We start from the raw sequence: 19040 nt of genomic DNA, 5'->3' as shown, positions 1-19040 counted from the left end.
TTAACGCTGAAATAAGATTTTTATCTTTTTATCTGAGTGATATAGTCTACTTTGATGCACAGACTATATTTACACTACAAGCTAGGGCTGTGATTCCTCTGCTTGCATACACATGTTCTAACCCCCATCAAGCTACTTAAAGTAGCAGTGTAGCCATGTTAGCATGGGTAACGGCACCCATTGGTTCAGGATTTGTACTAAGCATGGCTAAGCCATACCTCTGCTGCCACACGCAGGGCCGGCTTTAGGAAGTACGGGGCCCGTTTCGAATAGTTTCAACGGGGCCCCAGCAGGGATGACTCACCCGGCGGCACTACGGGTCTTCGCTCCGGGTCTTCCGCAGCACTAAAGGACCTGCTGCCGAAATGCCGCCGAAGACCTGGAGCGAGTGAAGGACCTGCTGCCGAAGACCCAGAGCACCGCTGGGTGAGTAAAAATTAAAAAGGTGCCTAAGTTAGGAGCTCTTCTTTAGGGAACAGGGTCCTGCTAGGAGCGGGGCCCAATTCAGGAGAATTGGGGGAATCAACCTAAAGCCAGCCCTGCCCACGCAGCTATTTATACTCACACTAGTTCAGTGAGAACTACCATGAGTATGTGTGCATAAGCAGGAGAATCACACCCCTGGCTAATGTCTACACTACAAGCTAAAGATGCATCTTGGAAATTCATCTGTACTTTCACACCTCTGAATACAAGTTGCTTTTTCAAAGTTATACACAGAAAAGCACTGTGCACTTAAACAGAGCCCTCAGTTCTGTCTTGTTACATACCTCTTTCCAAAACCCCACCAAAATAGTGCATAACAACACTGAGGTGTGCATACATCTTTCCATACAATTTGTAGTAAGAAAACATCTTACCCACTACTTTCCCCAGAATGAGGGGTTGAGCTCAGAAAGGATCCCATTTTGAGTATAGGATAGGTTTTGAAACATGAGATAATGCTATCATACATGTGCTTAAACAAGATAGACTTGAAAGAATACATTAAAGAAAACTAATTAACTTCAAGGATGGTTCTATTACCAGGCAACATCTTGCTGGAAATGGAATTTCATGGCATTTAAACACATCTTTTACAGGGTACAAAAACAAAGGTATGAGTAGGTAAATAATATTGTTCAGAAAAATGCTACTTTATTTTTAATCCAGAAGCACTTACTATGCACAGAGCATTGTTCACACAAGGGAAGACTGTCCCTATCCCAAAGAATTTAGTCTAGGAAATAATTTCCCAATTAAGATATTTACAATGCAGTTTATATCTGCCTTTTCTTGAATGCACCCAAAATTAACTCTAGTAAAGGAAAAGAACAGGAAAAGACCAATGAAGAGAAGCAAGTTAATCATTCTCAACAATACTGTTTCAGGAAGGAGTGCACACTTAAAACTACTATGGATCTTGTTTCTTCACCCCACCTCCCTTCCGCTGGCTTGAGACAAAAAGCAGGAATGCAGTAGTACAGGAATCAGTCTTCCAAAAGTGGAATGCTAGAATAAAGCAATTATTTCAGAGGGCTTCTTTAGAAAAGTTGCATAAATCCAAGAATCTATTTAAAAATCAACCTAGTTAAAGAAGTTCTAATCCCTAATAGACACATGTAAACCAGTTTCATTGTCACAAATCTGTTTAGCTCATGCTTTGGTAATACCAAAACAAGCTGAAATTATTTAAGTATGGATTACATGGGTTTAAGCAAGGTAGGAGTTTCACCTCAGTCTAACTAGATCTATTTAAAACACTATCTCACTCCTGCTATATGGACAAGTAAAGGCTAAGCTAAATAAGCATACTAATTCATTGATCAACTAAGCATCTACCCCTCTCCTACCTCAACTGGTCAAGCCAGTTCTGATTAGTGTAGCAGGCAGAACAAACAAAAATAAAATGATCAACTGCTTTTCAGCTGTTAAATTGTTAAAATTAGTTTCTCAACTATTTAGTGAAAGGCAGAGTCCAGGATGGACCCTGAGAGTCAGTGAACAGCTGACCAGGCTTTAAAAAAAACCTTGTAGCCCCTGCTAGTCCATGTTTACCTTTGACGTTACCTGGGACACTTCTCTTTCCCTTTATAATGCAAGTGCCTTAAGCTACTTCATTGTATCTACGAAATTATAAAATTTAATCAGCAGCATCAGTTGTGAACTCTCCCACCAGCCTAATCAAGTTTTGCAGATCTTTCCAACTACATGGATGCCTAAAAACTCCAGTTCTTGAAACCACTTCAGAATCTTCATACCCATGCTCCAGATTATTAGAAGCATTTCTGCCAGGTTGCTTCAGCCTTTCCGGGAGTTCCCAACAAGCCTAAAAGAGCAATAGGACACCCCCATCCTGTAATGGTCTTTCCTCTAAGCTAGTGGTTTTAAAGGGTCACAGAATGTAAGGTACTGGATCATATTGGCTCTGGTCAGCACCGCCAACCGGGTCATTAAAAGTCCTGTCAACAGTGCTGTCCGGCTAAGGCAGGCTAGTCCCTACCTGTTCTGACACCGCACTGCACCCTGGAATAGAGCCAGCAGCAGGTCTGGCTCCTAGGTTTGTGTGGGGCGGGGGAAAGAGGTGCACAAACATCTCCGTGCAGCTCTCACCTGCAGGCACCCACCCCCAAGCACCAGCTCTGCACTCCCATTGGTGGGGGGAAGGGTGGGGAGAGGAGAGCCGCACAGAGCTGTTTGTGCACCTCTCTCTGCCTAGGAACCAGACCTGCTGCTGGCCGCTTCCGGGGTGCAGCGTGGTCCACAGTGCCAGGACAGGCAGGAATTCTGCCTTAGCACCCCCACTGACTGGGAGCCACCTGAGGTAACCATGTGCCTCAATCCCTTGCCCCAGCCTTGAGCCCCCCAAAACCAGAGCCCCTTTCTGCACCCCAAATCCCTCATCCCCGGCCCCACCCCAGAGCCTGCATCCCCAGCCCAGAGCCTTGACCCCCTCCCACACCCCAACCCTCTGCCCCAGTCTTGAGCCCCTCCCACGCCCCAACCCCCGCATCCCCAGCTCCACTGGGTTGCAGGCATCAAAAATTTTCTTCAACTGGGTTGCCAGAAAAAAAGTTTGAAGACTACTGGCCTAGATAGAGCTCACCGTGGAATGGTGGTGTACGGGAGAGATGCTCCTAAACTATATTTGGGTGAAGATGAAGTATGTTGTTCTTAGGACCCCAATGAGAAGACACAGAATCTCTAGTTAGTACAAACAAAGTAAGAGGCAAAAGAATGGTGAACTGGAAGTGTGCCTGTGGGCCAGATGCAATGGTCTGACAGAGTTTCAGTCCAATTTGAAAATGTATCTGAGGTCAGGTGAATGAGAAAAAAGGGTTTATGATAAGGGTGAAATTAGCCAGGGATACCAGGGAAAAGTTAAAGATGTTTATGGAACCTGAACTATGAACTTCTTTAGTTCCAATTTTAATAAAAAACAAATTTTATATTTTAAATTATTCAGATAACATGTTATATCTAAGTCTTGGGCATTTTCTTAATATAAAAGGTGGTTTGTTTTTTAAAATAATCTTCATGGAGATGAATCACTACAATCTCAAGCACAGAGACTGAAGCGGGGACTCCCGTAGTGCTGCTTCTAAGATGCCCAATAGTCTTGGCCCTGGATCCCTGTTCATACAGTGCTTATAAAATTAGGACTGTTCATATATTTTTTAAATATTTTGTATAGCACCTAGAAATACATTTTACATCGCAAACAATGAATCACTCACCATAGTTAAATATAGCCATATGCACTAGTTCTTGAGAATCAGGGAATGCAACAAAGTCAGAGTTGCATTTATCAAAATGGCTGGTACAGTTGCACACAAACTAAATAAATAAAAGACCTTTTCTGGTTTAATTAGAAGTGGTTTTCAGTCAGATTTATAATGAAAAATGCATATAATGATAAGTGTCTAAACTTTAGTTGTAGAATAGTAATTCTGTAATTATAACTTTATAGTGGGGAAATCACACAAAGCATCTTTTTAAAAAAAAAAAAGATATGCAACAACTGTATTTCCAGAGAATTTTGCTTGCTTAGTATTTCGCCCTCTCTTTTTAGTGCTAATGGTTTCTGGTATCCATTACCAGACGTGAATAAAATACCATGAATATGAGGACTCTGACAAAAGTGACAAGCCATTAACTTAAAGAGGTGTACCTTAAAAGGCAAATACTTTTATTATTACTGATAATAAGCTAAAGGCAAGAACAATATAGCACTACTTTTTATCCATTAAAAGGCTACACTAAAGGTTTCTCATGTACATTTGTTCAACTTGTCATATTTTACATATTTTTCTAATAGAATTGTGTTAAAAAAATATATTATACCGAGAGGTTGACATTTGCAGAGTTAAAGTCCTTTAATTCAAAAGGAATGATCCAGATATTGCATTTCTGAAATCAAATGGTTCCAGACTTCACATCTTCTATTTTTGCAAATGAAATTTTACAAAGTTTTTAAATAAGAGTTCAAAATACATTCAAAATAAAAAAATGTAAATCAACTTTTATATACAAAGGATAATTATGTGGAGGTGGAGGTGGACTAAAAGAGCGGGTAAGTGTCACAGAATGTCAATATCTGTATTTGGTAGAATAGTCTTTTGGCGACACCACGAGACCTCTACCTTTACGAGCGCCTCTATAAACTGTTTCTATAATGTCGATCATCTCTTGCTTGTCTTCCATCGCCCAGTTAATCTTGTTGTTGTTACCTGTACCTAAATCAATCATGATGTGTTTATTCCTTTAAGAGGAAAGAAAAAAAAACAGATCAATATGCTAAACTACTCTCTCTTGTAATATTTCACAGGACTCAGGCGCCCTGCAATATGTAGCTCTTCTACCATATCCTTGTAGGTCAGCAAATAAGTATTACATTAAATGGCAGAATACAACATTTGTTATGGTCACACTCAGGTTGAAAGTTGATAGCCTAGCTGTTTTAAAATAGTATTTTTCTGTTCCTAAAGTTACAATAAAGATGACCTGCACCAAGATTGTAACATTCAGAGATTTATGTTTATCCCTAGGAATAGCAGTCTTCATGTTTTCCTCCCACTGCCTCCCCCTCACAAAAAAATAACATTTCTGAACTAAATCCCTTGCTAAAAAGCTCTAGACGTATTTGTCCTTTAACATATTTTATCAATTAGAAGTAGTTCTAGTGGTTCAAGAACTGAATAATGTGGATAGTTATCTATTATGAATATTTTCTCTCTGTGTTTATTTAATTGGCATGTGAATGAGATGTATTTTTTATTTCTTAGAAATTCAAATTTGAAATTCCCTAGGGTGCCAAGAACTCAAATGTTGTGCTAGTATATGAGAACAACAAAGTGAAGTGGATCAGTGTACTTTTATTTCCCCAAGAAACCAAAAAGTACAAGCACAAGTAATTTGAGGTGTTATTAGTTTACAGTAAAGATTACATTTTATGTGGCAGTCTCTTTAAATGTTGCCATACTTCAAAATGTGAAGCAAATACAGAGGAATGAATGCAAAAAGTTTAGCAATTCTACCACTCTAGGAAATGCAAGACATTTCAACTATGAGATATGGATATTGTTATAAACTTACACATTTGATATTTAAATGTAAATATTTTAATTACACTTAGGGCTTGTTTCTGTAAATCTAACTTCTAAAATCAGCTGCTGTGCATATTCAAACATGCAAAATTGCTGATTTCATAGGTACAGTGTTGTGTGCAGCTGGGTAGCAGGAAGGAAAAAAAGCTCAGAATGCTTTTTTAAAAACTCTGCTTGAGAGGTGAATGCAATAATGCTTCCTGTGTGCAATGGGCCTCCTCCAAGTCAATGGAAATACTGTACTCCATTGACTTCAATGAGTCTAATGTGAGGAAAATTATCCAGACTGATTAAGCCAGATGGCATACATTAACACACAATAAGATATAAAACAATGCCATTTAACTTCCCACTGTACTTTGAGAAGAAGATGGCACTAGAGTGAAAATTCAGCCCACAGTCAGGATCTTAGGGTTCATTTAAATTTAAAATGCTGCAGCTGCCGCACTTCAGTGAAGACCTATGATGATGGGAGGGGTTCTTCTGTCAGGGTAGGTAATCCATCTCCCCGATGGGTGGTAGCTAAGTCAACAGGATAATTCTCCCATCAATTTAGCACTGTCTACACAGGGGGCTAAGTGGGTTTAACTGCGTTGTTTAGGGGTGCAGATTTTTCACACCCCTGAGCGATGTAGTATTACTGACCTAACTTCCTAGTGTAGACCAGGCTTTATTTGCAGTATCATCTTGATTCATAACAGGGCTGTTTTTAATTCTCAGGCCTGGAAATGCTAAATGGCAACGGGTCAGGGCATTAATATTACTGAAGAATTGTTACAAGGTGTTAAGATGTATTAGATTAATTAGGGAAGAGCCACAATGAACTTGAATGCAATTACTTGTACATAAGTACAATACCCTCTTAAATATTTTTTTAAAAATACATGAGCATATATAAAATGAATACAATACATTGCCCGTAATTATAGCATGTAATCCCAATACACCAAATTAAATTATATAGTAGAAATAAGGCATACCTAAAGAAAAACATGACTGTACAGGGATCATACAACTCATACATCTTGTTGAAGTCTGGTACTTCTGTGATATCCACAAGATAAATAACAGCAAAATTTTTTACCTGGACGGGAGAACAAAATTAAAATGACTGTAAACAGAGCAAAATACACTAGCAAGCCTTTAATAACTATATAAGATGACTGATCTTTTTATAGAATGTTCACGGATTTTAGAAAAAATAATATGCTTAAGTTATTGCAATAATAATGCTGCAAGATGTTCATTACTAAGTTAAAGTCAAGCAAATATTTATTCCCTTTTGCCATTTCTAACTGGCTCTTAAAAGTTTGGAAAATAAATATATTTTAAAATAAAGACATTAATTTTATAGAGAAAGGGAATTCACATCCAGTAACAGAAAAATGGTATGTATTAAAATAGTGGCCAAGTCACACTCTGTTGTGCCTTCCTCTCAATTATATGCCCGACCCTAAAAATATTTAAGGTGAGAGCACTAGCAAATGCTATCATTAAGGTTGTTGAAGGGTTAGAATTTAAACACTTAATTTTCAGTTGCTTACGACTTCCAGAAGCTTTCACCCAAAAAGCTGAAATTTTCCATAATTTGTCTGTGTCCAAAGCAGAAAGTTTTTTTGTTTTTTTTTGAAGTTTGAGTAAAGATGGATTTGCTATTATTTAATAGAACAGTAGGGGGAAAACCACTAACCTCATAATTAAAAAACCTTCAGGCTTTCTGGACAGCTATCAAGTCCAAATGGCAGGGGTAGAAAGTTTAAATTTGGCATGTAAATATTCCTCATTGAGAAATGCTTTGGAGAGCACTGACAAAAGTAGGATTTGATTTTGCAGTTATTATGCACTGAAGATTGCACTTTGTACATTTTGAAAGGGGTTTTCTTACTAAATTCATGGTTAATTTCTTAAATTGCTGAGGAAAGCTATGCTGCCAATTGAAAAGAAAATGTGCAGTCCACAGGCTGAGTGAATTAATAAAATAATTTAAAAAAGAAGAGAACTGATATGAACATTTAAGTCACTAAACATACTGGACAGCGATGATGAAAATATCCATTTACACAAGGATAGATACACATGTACCATCTATAACATTTTTAAGTTGCAGAAACAGTTTTGAGAAACGTTTATAAGATTATACTTGCTCGCTTTTGTAACACACACGTATAACAGGGAAGAGTTAATGTAGTGCAAACACCCTTACATTTTTGTTTCCTGACTTTTCAATGCATAACTAGGCAAATTTAGCATTCTCTAAAAGGTAATACTTGTAAAATTTTAGATTGTAACAAGCTTAATATTTTTAAAGTACTTTTAACTATTTAATTTTCTGTCGAGTACAACTGAAAACAAAATATGATTAAATAGAAATTATATAACGTTAACAAATCAACACATAATTATGCAGCATCAGGCAAGCACTTTTTGTCTAGTGTAAACAGCAGTTGATCATTTTAAAAGTCTGCAAATGCATACACAACAGTAGGTACTTTAAGAAAGTATCTTGATTTTTCATGCATTTACAAAGTGACAAAACTATTTGGTATACATCATAATCCATATGTCTGTCAAAAACGTAAATTTATATTAGACACACAGTATCAAACCTCAAAGTTTGTGTACATATAGTCAGTCCCAAGAACTCAGTTCACATTACCTACGAAGTTACCTGTATTATAGGATCAAATTAGATAAACTTCTGAAGTAAACTGACTGCTTCCATGGTTGATTTTGCAGGAAAAGACTTCTCCAGCACAGTGAAACTAAGACAACATTATTTTCACTCTACTGTGACTTCTATAAGAACTACCAGGTGACTGACATGTACAATACCAACAGCTCAGGTGCAATTCTCCTGCTGGGAAATTTCTACGATGCACATTTGTGAGAAAAAACCTAAAACTCTTATGACACACTAAATTTAGTCCTTGAATAAAATATCAGTGTCTGGCTAACCCTGAGATCCCATTGTCCACAATTTTTAAAATATACTTTGTTTCATGAAAGAGCATTACTGCAAAAGGAAGAATTTATTATGAAACAAAGCACAAGCACAAACATTTCTATTTTTGAAGTACAAAAGAATACCGTTAAAATATTGAGAAATAAGTAAAATATTTTTACATACAATAGTATTTCTTGCATTGAATAAAAACAAACATAGCACTTAAGTGACTTAAACTTAAGTTATTTTGATATTTTGTCTATTTAAATGAACTAAGCAATTACAGCCCCTATTGAATATAACTACAGAATTTTGTATGTCACTGGCAAGGGACCAAATGGCCTCACACTTTAGGGGAGGAATCCACAGTGAGGGTACAAATATTAACTTTTCTTTGTTTTACAAAAAAGTGAGAAATTTTACATAGGTAATATTCAATAGATAACATTAGCTGAATTTCACTTTGAAAATGAGATTGTACTGGTCATTACACATATTTTGGTAGAGATCTTATCACCATAATCTAAGCACCTCCCAAACATTAATGAATTTACCTTCCCAACGTTAGATTATAAAATTAGTATAACAATTTATTTCCAAATGGCAGATTGAGACACATGCATTTAGCAACTTGTCCAAAAATCACACATGAAATCTGAGGAGTCAGGGGATCCAGAATTCCTTCCTTTCCTTTGCTTTCTCCATGCCCTTTGTTTCAATTCTGAAAAGATTTTTAATGAGAATTCAATGCTTTACAGCATTTGAACACTGGAATCACTAGCCATATTACTTAGATTGAAGGCTCTTTGGGACATCTTTTTGTTCCGTGTTTCTACAGCACCCAGAAGAATAGGACACGGTCAACAATTGGGGCTCTCAGGCACTAATGCAAGACAAACAACAAATGTTCCTATATAGAGCAATGGTGCCCAACTTTTCCTGTCATGCCCCCTTTCCAGTAATGGAATCTATCTGCATCCCCACTCCATTACTGGCTCAGCAGAGGCGTTTCTGCTGAAGGTGGAACTGGGGGCACAACTGGAGAAGGGTGAGGAGGAGCTGGGGATAGAGGACAGCTAGCCCGGGGGGGGGCGGGGAAACGAAGGCAGAGCTGGCCTGGGGGTGGAGCAGAGGGTGAAGCAGAATGGAGCTGCAGCTGGGGCTAAGGGCAGAGCAGGGAGCAGAGTGGAGCTGCAGCTGGGGTCGCAGCTGGGGGTAGTGGAGCTGTGGCTGGGGTCGCAGCTGGTCTGAGGGCAAAGCGGGGCTGGGTGGCACTCCCTCCCCTCCCCTCATGGGGGTTGGCCCAGACCTGCCGCAAAACCCCCCTACACACACACACACCCCTCCACGCCCCACAAGGGGAGTTTGGGGACCACTGTTTAGGGTATAAAACTTGTTCCCTAACATTTCAGGATAGTGGCGCCTATTTAGAAGTCAGATGTGAGAGCAAGACACTAAACACTAAATTTCACATAGGTACCTCAAACCAGAGAAGAAAATAAATACAAAATCAGAAAAGCAAATCCTGATAGCACCCGTCAGCTACAAATATACTTAAAGACAATTGCAGCTGGCACAATTCTAATTCTGGTGAAAGATACTTGAGTTTATAATCAGACACAGGTACTTACTCCTGGGGAAATTCTGCGCCATCTTGCATGCGCAGAATATATATCCCCCAAGTTCTTTGCTTCCCTGCAGAAAATGACTTTCTGATGGGGAAGCAAAAGAAAGCCACAACAGCGGTCATGCAACCCTCCCCAGCAGTATGTTTCAGGTACCCGGGGCAGCCAGCAGAGAGGTAAATCACTGTGGGGCAGGACTGGGGAAGACCCAGCTGGTGGCTCCTACCCTGCGCTGGACTCAGCTGCTAGTCCTGGCTGGCCTCGGGAGGAGGGGGACCTTCTCTTCCCCTGTGCGGCATCCAGGGCCATGTCAGACTCACTCCCAGATTTCTCCCCCAGCTGTAGTAAGCTCTGCAAACTTCTCCTTCCCCACGTTTCTTTCACACTTCTCAGCTGCAGGGGGAGGGATCACTGTACAGGGAGCTGCTCCCCCATCCACCTAATCCCCATGCATCCAGACCCCCTCAAACCCAGACCTTGACACCAAGCCTCACCTCCTCCCACACCCAGAACTCCAACTGCAGCTGGACCACCGTGACAAGCCACCCGCACCCAGATCCCCACCCTACCGAGACCCAACCAGCTGCACCTGGATCCCCACTCTACTAAGCCCCACTCCCCCAGCAACTGGACACCCCACTCCGCTGAGCCCCAACCACCTTCACTTGGACTCTCCTGCAGAGTCTCATTACTGTTGCACCCAGAACCCCCCCAACAAGCCCCTGTGCATCCAGATCAGCCCCGCACCTGGATCCCACCCTGAGCCATCCAAACCCAGACTGCCCCACACAGAACCCTCTCTCAACCCACACCTGGATCCCCCCATGCTGAGCATGCCTGCTGACACCTGGTGCACTTGGCACAGAGGGGCAGGGCCCTGGGGTGTTTCTGAGGGAGGCCCAGCCCTTGCACTGTGTAAGGCTTGGGTGCAGCCTCACTGTTGAATGTGTGTCCTGGGAGGGGAGCTGCACAGTGATCTCCCACCTCTGTGCAGCCAGTGCTCTGTGCTCCCCAATGCAATGCTGAAGCCTCCACATTTATTTGACAAATAACATTTGCAGAATTTTTTAAACATTTACTTTTTCAAGGAAAGTAAAAAGGGTAAATCTGAGACTCTTTACAGTTTAAAAGTGTTCAGTGAAGACATCTATAAAAATGTGAATGGAAATCTTTGTACACACATTCAAGTGTAGTAAGAAAAGTTTGAATAAGTAAAAATCCTTGCAGCAAACGAGTTATATTAATGGAACTTTTCAAAAAATATTTTCTTTTAGCGCTTGGGGATTAAGTATTGCACAACTCCAAAGTTTGGAAAAAATATGGTGTCAGACCTCAAGTGCCACTTTTTGCTGCCAACTTGTTTTCCTCCACTCACCTTTTAATTTCAGTGGCTCCTTATTAGAACTGTTAACACTAGAACCAATACTGTATACCATCTGAATACTGATTTCAAAAAGCATAAGCATTCATTCTAAGCTTTAGGAGTTAAGAGTATTGTGCACTAACATCATGCTGAAATGGAAGAAGTGGAGAATATGCAGGGAAACACTACCATTATCTTGGTGTTTCTCAGATCAATGTTTTTGATATTTTTGTTCTTCAATAACTATACAGAACTTCAATAATCCTAGTAAGAGAGAATATCTACACATCCGCTATGTTTCTCTCTTCAAGCAAAGTCTGAGAGGCCATCCACGTCCAACACTGCTAATGTAATAGTATCTTCTTCCATATTCAAGAAAAGCTCTGACACCCAATGAAGTTGAGTGGAGCATATGTGGACTGAGAGGAAAAAAAACTGGATATTTTCTCCACTTAACTACAATGGCTCATTGAAGTTCCTGTTGAATACAGCAGCAGTGTAGATTCTAAAAGCCTATCGCACCTATTGTGAGGGAACCCAGGCAGAAGTACATATAACATATACATATTCAGACGCTCCCTAAGTTACATAAACCCGACGTACGCAAATCCGAGCTTACAGAAAAAGTTCCATAAGCTAGAAATAAGAGGTGGGGTGGTTTGGGGTTTTTTTTGCGTAATGGTCAGAGATACGTTTCCGACTTGCGCAAAATCAGTCATTCCGGAGCGGAACGCTTGCATAAGTTGGGGAGCATCTGTAACAACTTTTATTTTGTGAAGCTAATCTAGTTTTACACTATTCAATAAATATATCCAAAAAAGTTTATGGTTAGATGATGAACCTTAAATATGGCTAACATTTTAATACTTCTCAGGGCTAGAAATATTTGGTGGACCAGTATTGAGCCATTTCTTAGAACTAGTCCATGACCAGAGATAAGAAAAGTTGTAGGTCCCTTACATTCTACAACAGTGATCGGCAACCTTTGGTAAGCCCCTGGTGGGCCGGGACAGTTTGTTTACGTGCAGCGTCTGCAGGTTCGGCCGATCGCAGCTCCCACTGGCTGCGGATTGCCGTTCCAGGCCAATGAGGGCTGCTGGAAGCGGCCCAGGCCACCTCTAGAGCAGGGGTCCCCAATGTGGTGCCCCCGGGTGCCATGGCGCCCACTGGGGCATCTAGATGCGCCCGCGTACTGGCCGGCAGACAAGCATCCACCGAAATGTCGCCAAAAAGCAGCTTCATCAAGAGGCATCGCCGCCGAAATGCCGCTGATTTTCGGCAGCTTTTCAGCGGCGACGCCTCTTGATGTTGCCGCTTCTCGGTGGATGCTTGTCTGCCAGCCACGGTCCTCAGTGGCTCGTCGTCCGGCGCCCGCCACCCGGAAAAGGTTTGGGACCACTGCTCTAGAGCCTACAAGTCCACTCAGTCCTACTTCTTATGCAGCCAATCACTCAAACAAATTTGTTTACATTTATGGGAGATAATGCTGCCCGCTTCTTGTTTACAGTATCACCTGAAAGTAAGAACAGGCATTGGCATGGCACCGTTGTAGCCAGCGTCGCAAGATATTTAAGTGCCAGCTGCATTAAAGATTCATATGTCCCTTCATGCTTTTGCCTATGAATGTTTAGCATATCTGGCATTTAAATACCTTGAAATGCCAGCTACAAAAGTGCCATGCGAACACCTGTTCTCACTTTCAGATGATGTTATAAATAAGCGGGCAGCATTATCTCCCGTAAATGTAAACAAACTTGTTTGAGTGATTGGCTGAACAAGAAGAAAGACTGAGTGGACTTGTAGGCTCTAAAGCTTTACATTGTTTTGTTTTTGCGTGCAGCTATGTAACAAAAATAATCTACATTTGTAAATTGCACTTTCATGATAAAGAGAGTGCACTACAGTACTTGTATGAAGTGAACTGAAAAATACTATTACTTTTATCATTTTTACAATGCAAATATTTGTAATAATAATTATATAAAGTGAGAACTGTACACTTTGTGTTCTGTGTTCTAATTGAAATCAATGTATTTGAAAATGTAGGAAAACATCCAAAATATTTAATGAATTTCAATAAGTATTCTATTGTTTAACAGTGCGATTAAAAGTGTGACTAATCGCAAATAATATTTTTAATCGTGATTTTTAGTTAAGCACGTGAATTAACTGTGATTACTTGACAGCCCTAGTTAATAGACGTACAAGCTTTAAAATGTATCGATGTTTTCCTGGCTTTAAAATTACAAAGTGATTTTAAAAGAGTATGCTTATCATAATGATTTGCAAATAGCACAAGCTTTAATAGCAGCTACACTTGTCTAACCTCCCTACTCTGCCCATTAACTCTTTCTGTAGCTTTTGCCTCTGAGTAGAAACACAGGGACAAGTGGGCACTTCTTGAGTAGATGCCATTGCTAGTGTGCCTTTCAACCATGGTTGGGTAGATGTAAAGCAACAGACCCAGTCATCTTAAGTCATTACTTGCCAGAGAGCAAGTGATTATCTATCAAATGTCATGCATACAATAAAGGTTTCCGATTTGAGGTTTGTCTGATATTGATATTTACTTTTAGACAAGTTTTAGCTTTTTACTGTAAATGTTGTTTAAATATTTGTATTTAATTATATAAAAATTTAGCACCCAGAGCTCTGTATCCCTGGGGATGAGCTTCCAGGAATTATAGGCCTCTGAAACAGTGTTCTGTACGGCAAAAAATAATTTGAGATATTTCCAAGGTACTTTGTAAGTACAGTGTTCTTAAATTTTCGCTCTGGAAAAACTGGAAACCATTCACACAACATGTTTCTTGTTAAACTTTCTAAAGTATGCAAGTTTTCGGTATGTATTGCACTGAAACGAATGCTTATTACAATTGTAAACAAGGATGCATTTTAGTGGGAACAATCTACTTTATATTTTGGCGGTTTGCTCTAGTTTTCTTTTGTCAAAATACAAGTGAGGTCATTGAAGTTCAACTCCACATTGATTATAAAGTACAGATACATTACTAGTTCCTAAAATCATGCTGCAAATTAAAAAAAAAAGTTTCACCTCAGTACTAAGTGTGAAATACAGCTACATTTTCTTCAAATGTAGCATGCATCTAAGGCATGGCAACATTTTGTACTATGATTTAGATCAGTGGTTCTCAAACTGTGGGTCGGGACCCCAAAGTGGGTCAGGATCCCATTTTAATAGGGTCACCAGGGCTGGCTTAGTCTTGCTGGGGCCCAGGGCCCAAGCCGAAGCCCAAGCACTTCAGCCCTGGCTGGTGGGGCTAAGATTACAGGCCCCCTGCCTGGGCTGAAGCCCTTTGGCTTTGGCCCCCCAGCCTGGGGCAATGGGGCTTTGGCTTTGCATCCCCCCTTCCCCCCCCCGGGTGGCCGGGCTTGGGCGGGCTCAGGCTTCGGTCCCCCCTCCTGGGGTCCTGTAGTAATTTTTGTTGTCACAAGGGGGTTGCGATGCAATGACGTTTGAGAACCCCTGCTTTAGATTATAAACACCTGTACAATTGGAACTTTTACTCACTCTTTAAAACAGCTGCGAGATCCAAACATGGCTCGTAAGCAAGAGGATGAGGAAGGATCTCCCCCTTTAACCTGCCATTTCTGCAGAGGGAGATTTTTAAATAAAAAGTTACATTGTTCTTTTTCCCCTCACAAAAACTTAAATGCCAATATGTCTGCCAAATTGCCAAGAGTCCTGCCAAAAAGATAAATACTAATAATATTCCCATGTATAATCCATCAATTCCCGCAACATTAAAAGTAAACATAAAAGACAAACAAATGCAAAGAAGCTGTGCTGAAGAAATGTCAAAGCACCCTCCTAGCTTAGATCCTGTTGTGGCTCAATATTTGATATGTACACAGTAGCCTTACCAGATGACTTCAACAACACTGAGATGAACAAGAGAAGTGCAATTTTTTAAGAATGCCATGGAGAAGAAATGACTGCCACAGAAACAGCTTCACGTCAGGTTAAGAGCATATAGAGAAATGTACAAATGATTATGGAAACAATTGTCGTATGCCATTTAAACATTAATTCACAGTAGTCTTTCTGACTAGGTTCTTGTTTTATTTGAGTTTCCTATTTTTTCTTATGAGGTTTAACCAACAAATAATTTGCTAAGATCTCTGTCTAGTTATACTACTATGCAATAACGTCATCTGAGAGGACATGAAAGGATAAGATATATCCAATCACACATTTATGTAAACAATTCTTAATTTTCCCTCATTATCTAAGATGCTTAAGTGGGTGATGTGTTTGTCACGGGGTATCATTGCCATCTGAGAAAGCTTCAAGAGATTGGCTCAATATGTACAGATTAAAATTCATTTCAGCCTGGTATAACCAAGTGCAAACTCTAAGTCAATGGAGTGGCACCCATTTCAACAGAGGCTGAGTATGGTCTATAAGTGCATTTCTTCCCATGCATTTTAAGAGTTTACATTTTTTAAATAAAAACATATGCCAAACTAAAAACACCTACACTTTTAAAGCTATTCCAATTAATTTTCTAGTTGCTAGTGTATTAATATTACACATTCTGAGTATCAAGTGACAATGCTGGCTCGATCTTATCTGTAGTGCTCATACCGATGCTATTAATGAAACTTGTTTCCCTCTGAATGGCCTAGATTATTAGATGTTAAACTATCAGCAGTCAGAAAAGAAAAATATTCTCCAGGACAGATGCTCAGTTTTAGAATGTAGTAGTACTGTTTCCATTCAATTAAGCACTAAACAACATAGTGGGTAATTATTTCAGATGGCCATGAAAGTAGATGGCTGTTTCACATTCATTCAATGTAGGCATAGCTTGTTAAGGAAACTGAACAAGTTGGAGTTATTGCCTAGAAACTGCCTTAGACTAAAAAGAACAAGCAATTTCAGATGCTGAACAGAAACATACAATTATCTCAAATGACAATCCAAATTTACCTTCTCAGCAATACTATATAACACTTCATCCATTTTCATACAAGTTGGATCCCAGTCATGTCCAAACCGGATGACCACCACACGGTCTTCTTCTGAAAGAATGGCCTGGTCTACTTGCCAGCCATTGTGTAAGTGAGGAAGCATATACGACATTTTTTAAACTTTATGTAAGGCCTGCAAAAGGACAGAAACCAAATAAGAATTAACAATTCTTGAAATCTACTTAACATTAATCATGAAAGCCAATCCAATAAAGCTAAACTAACATTATTTAAGATGATGCACGTGCCCAGACCTAACTGGTTTCCTTTAAATAAAAACAAAACACGCACACACACCCCAAAAGTATTGTAGGTAGTGAAATAATTCTGATAAAGACTATTCTTCCTAATGCTGTGTATATACACTGCGCTTTTTCTTAGTATTTCCCACTGTTGCAGCTTCACCAACAGTCGTTCTAGCATAGACCGACAGTGAACATTTTGACTACTGTGTCACCCAGTCTTAGCCCCTATCAGAACAGCCCTAAATGAGAGGGTGGTTACACTGTGACCGCTCTACAACTGTGTTCTCACTGGCACTAAAGTACTGGCGGGAAATTTTAAGGAAATGCTCAGTATGGAGGAGTAGGGCCAGGCTTCACATGGCAACCATCGTTCAGTCAAGCAAGACGGGTCCCCTGAAAGATTCCCATCCAGGAATGGGAAGAATGGAGAGAAACCCCATCAGCCCTGATGATCTCCCTTCCTTTGTTTCACTCTTTTACCAACAGGCCCAGCAATATCACAGCAGTCAGGTCAGATGTGCCATGTTCAGAGGCTTGACAGATTTGCTCCCAAACTTACCATTTTTAAATGAGTTATTACTACCAGGGTGCTGGAACAATTACTATAGCAAGGGTGCTGAGCATCATCAAATCCAACTGCAAACCCTGCATATAATGGCAACCACTGCAAGGCGGAGGGGAGGGGGGGATGTGCAATAGCACCCTAGCTCCAGCAGCTATGATTACTACAAACCCCTCCGTGGTGGGGGTGACACAACGTGGTTTCAGCACTGGCCTGCTAAACCCAGGGTTGTGCATTCAATCCTTGAGGGGGCATTAAGGATCTGGGGCAAAAATTGGCCCTGCTAGTGAAGGCAGGGGGCTGGACTCGATGACCTTTCAAGGTCCCTTCCAGTTCTAGGAGATGGAGATATCGCCAATTATTACCTTTAATGTGGGGTTGCCCTCACTGAGGGCAAACCAGGTGTGCAAATGGGGGCAATAACATGGGGCCATTGAAATCCAAACACAGCTTCGTCCCCCAGTGCCCTCAGCCCCTCCCCCACTGCCTCCCGCATCACCCCCACGGCCCCACCCCCACCTGGCCCCTCCCACAGTGCCTCCCCCTCCCCAAGGGCCTTTCCACAATGCCCCTCCCCCACCCCATTCAAACTGCCCTCCGGGTGGCTCCCGCTCTGAGGCCCCTTCCAGAACATTCCACGTGGAGCCCGCCCAGCGGCCCCCCCGAGACACCAACCTCCCACGGGCGCGCGCACAGAGAAACGGCCGCCGCTGCAGCAGCGGACACCACGCTCCACAACGGCCCCCGACCGCGCCGCGAGCCCTGAGGGGACCAGAGTAGGGCGCGCTCCCACGCGCAACACTCGGTAAGGACTGGAGGAGAGGGGCCGGAAGTGACGCAATGCATAGTCCGGGCAGAACACCGCCACGACAGGAAGCAGTAGTCTCGCCATCTTGCTTGTGGGCTTCCCTTCAATAGGTGCATTGTTACCATGTGACCCCTGCAAGGGGAAAAGGCTAGCTGGAGCATACCAACTCCCTAAAACGGCAGGGGGTAATAGGCTGTACCAATTCACCCCCAAAAGGGGCGTGGGAAACATTGATATATAACCAGCCCCGACAAAGAGGAGGCAAGGAGGTGTCAACAGCCCCGCTGTTTGCCCTGGGGCTGGAGATTGTTATGCCAGGCAGGGAGGGGCCCAGCCCTGGGGAGCGGTGCCAGGGTGATGCATGCCAGGGACGTTGAGCCTCACACTTCAGGGCAGGAGCCAGTGCTGGCTGCCACCAGTTTCCAGACAAGGTGTCTCCAGGGCCAGGCGATGCCATTAGTGTCACGCCCGCTTCGGGGTGCCCTGCACCTATCTCTGAAGCAGCTGGTGCCGGCCACAGCTAGAGATGGGCTTCTGGCCGAGCTGGGCCCCGGGCTTGAGAGTACGGCACCGTGCAGCACGTCCTCACTTTCTGCGAGGCTGGCTCCCGCTTCGGCATGGCAGGCAACCTGTCCTGCTGCGGTCAAGCCTTAATGGGTAGAAAATTCACAGCAACCAGGGATCATTGCCATGCCAAGTGGGGTCCGTCTGGATGTGCCGAGCTCACTCGCCCACAGAACAGTTCTGCTGAGCCAGACTTTTGCAGATGTGATGATGTACTAGAAAAATCACTCACCACGTTCCTGCCACAGCCAAGTTTAGGGACATGGAAAACTCTCTGTGCTCTTAGCAGGCAGTTTTGGTCATGGACAAGACATGAGTCACTGGTCAAGGAAACTAGTTTGAGGGTACT

At 41.7% G+C, this 19040-nt stretch overlaps 1 protein-coding gene across 3 annotated transcripts; it reads right to left on the bottom strand.

The window, feature by feature from the left end:
- Positions 1–4136: 4136 nt before the first annotated feature.
- TXNL4A (thioredoxin like 4A) lies at positions 4137–18185 on the bottom strand. 3 transcript variants are annotated; one of them, XM_039527663.1, is made up of 4 exons: positions 17995–18185; positions 16472–16645; positions 6566–6669; positions 4137–4741 (listed from the first exon to the last, which is right to left on the bottom strand). In XM_039527663.1, the coding sequence occupies exons 2-4, from the start codon at positions 16622–16624 to the stop codon at positions 4570–4572; spliced, it is 429 nt and encodes a 142-aa protein (XP_039383597.1). In that variant the 5' UTR covers positions 16625–16645; positions 17995–18185; the 3' UTR covers positions 4137–4569. The 3 variants fall into 3 exon arrangements, with proteins under 3 accessions (XP_039383597.1, XP_039383596.1, XP_039383598.1); XM_039527662.1 differs by lacking the exon at positions 17995–18185 and adding an exon at positions 17685–17808; XM_039527664.1 differs by lacking the exon at positions 17995–18185 and adding an exon at positions 15050–15129 and having other exon boundaries at positions 16472–16610.
- Positions 18186–19040: the final 855 nt, after the last annotated feature.

This window comes from Mauremys reevesii, linkage group 2 (assembly GCF_016161935.1).
Source record: "Mauremys reevesii isolate NIE-2019 linkage group 2, ASM1616193v1, whole genome shotgun sequence".
Lineage (NCBI taxonomy): Eukaryota > Metazoa > Chordata > Testudines > Geoemydidae > Mauremys > Mauremys reevesii.
This window is presented reverse-complemented; position numbering and strand designations above follow the sequence as displayed.

Excerpts from the sequence above, each read along its gene's own strand:
- TXNL4A (XM_039527663.1), bottom strand. The coding sequence starts at position 16,624 with ATGTCGTATATGCTTCCTCACTTACACAATGGCTGGCAAGTAGACCAG. Across the intron at positions 6,670-16,471 it reads TATATAGTATTGCTGAGAAG|GTAAAAAATTTTGCTGTTAT; the intron begins GTAAATTTGGAT and ends TCTCCCGTCCAG. Across the intron at positions 4,742-6,565 it reads ACAGTCATGTTTTTCTTTAG|GAATAAACACATCATGATTG; the intron begins GTATGCCTTATT and ends TTCCTCTTAAAG.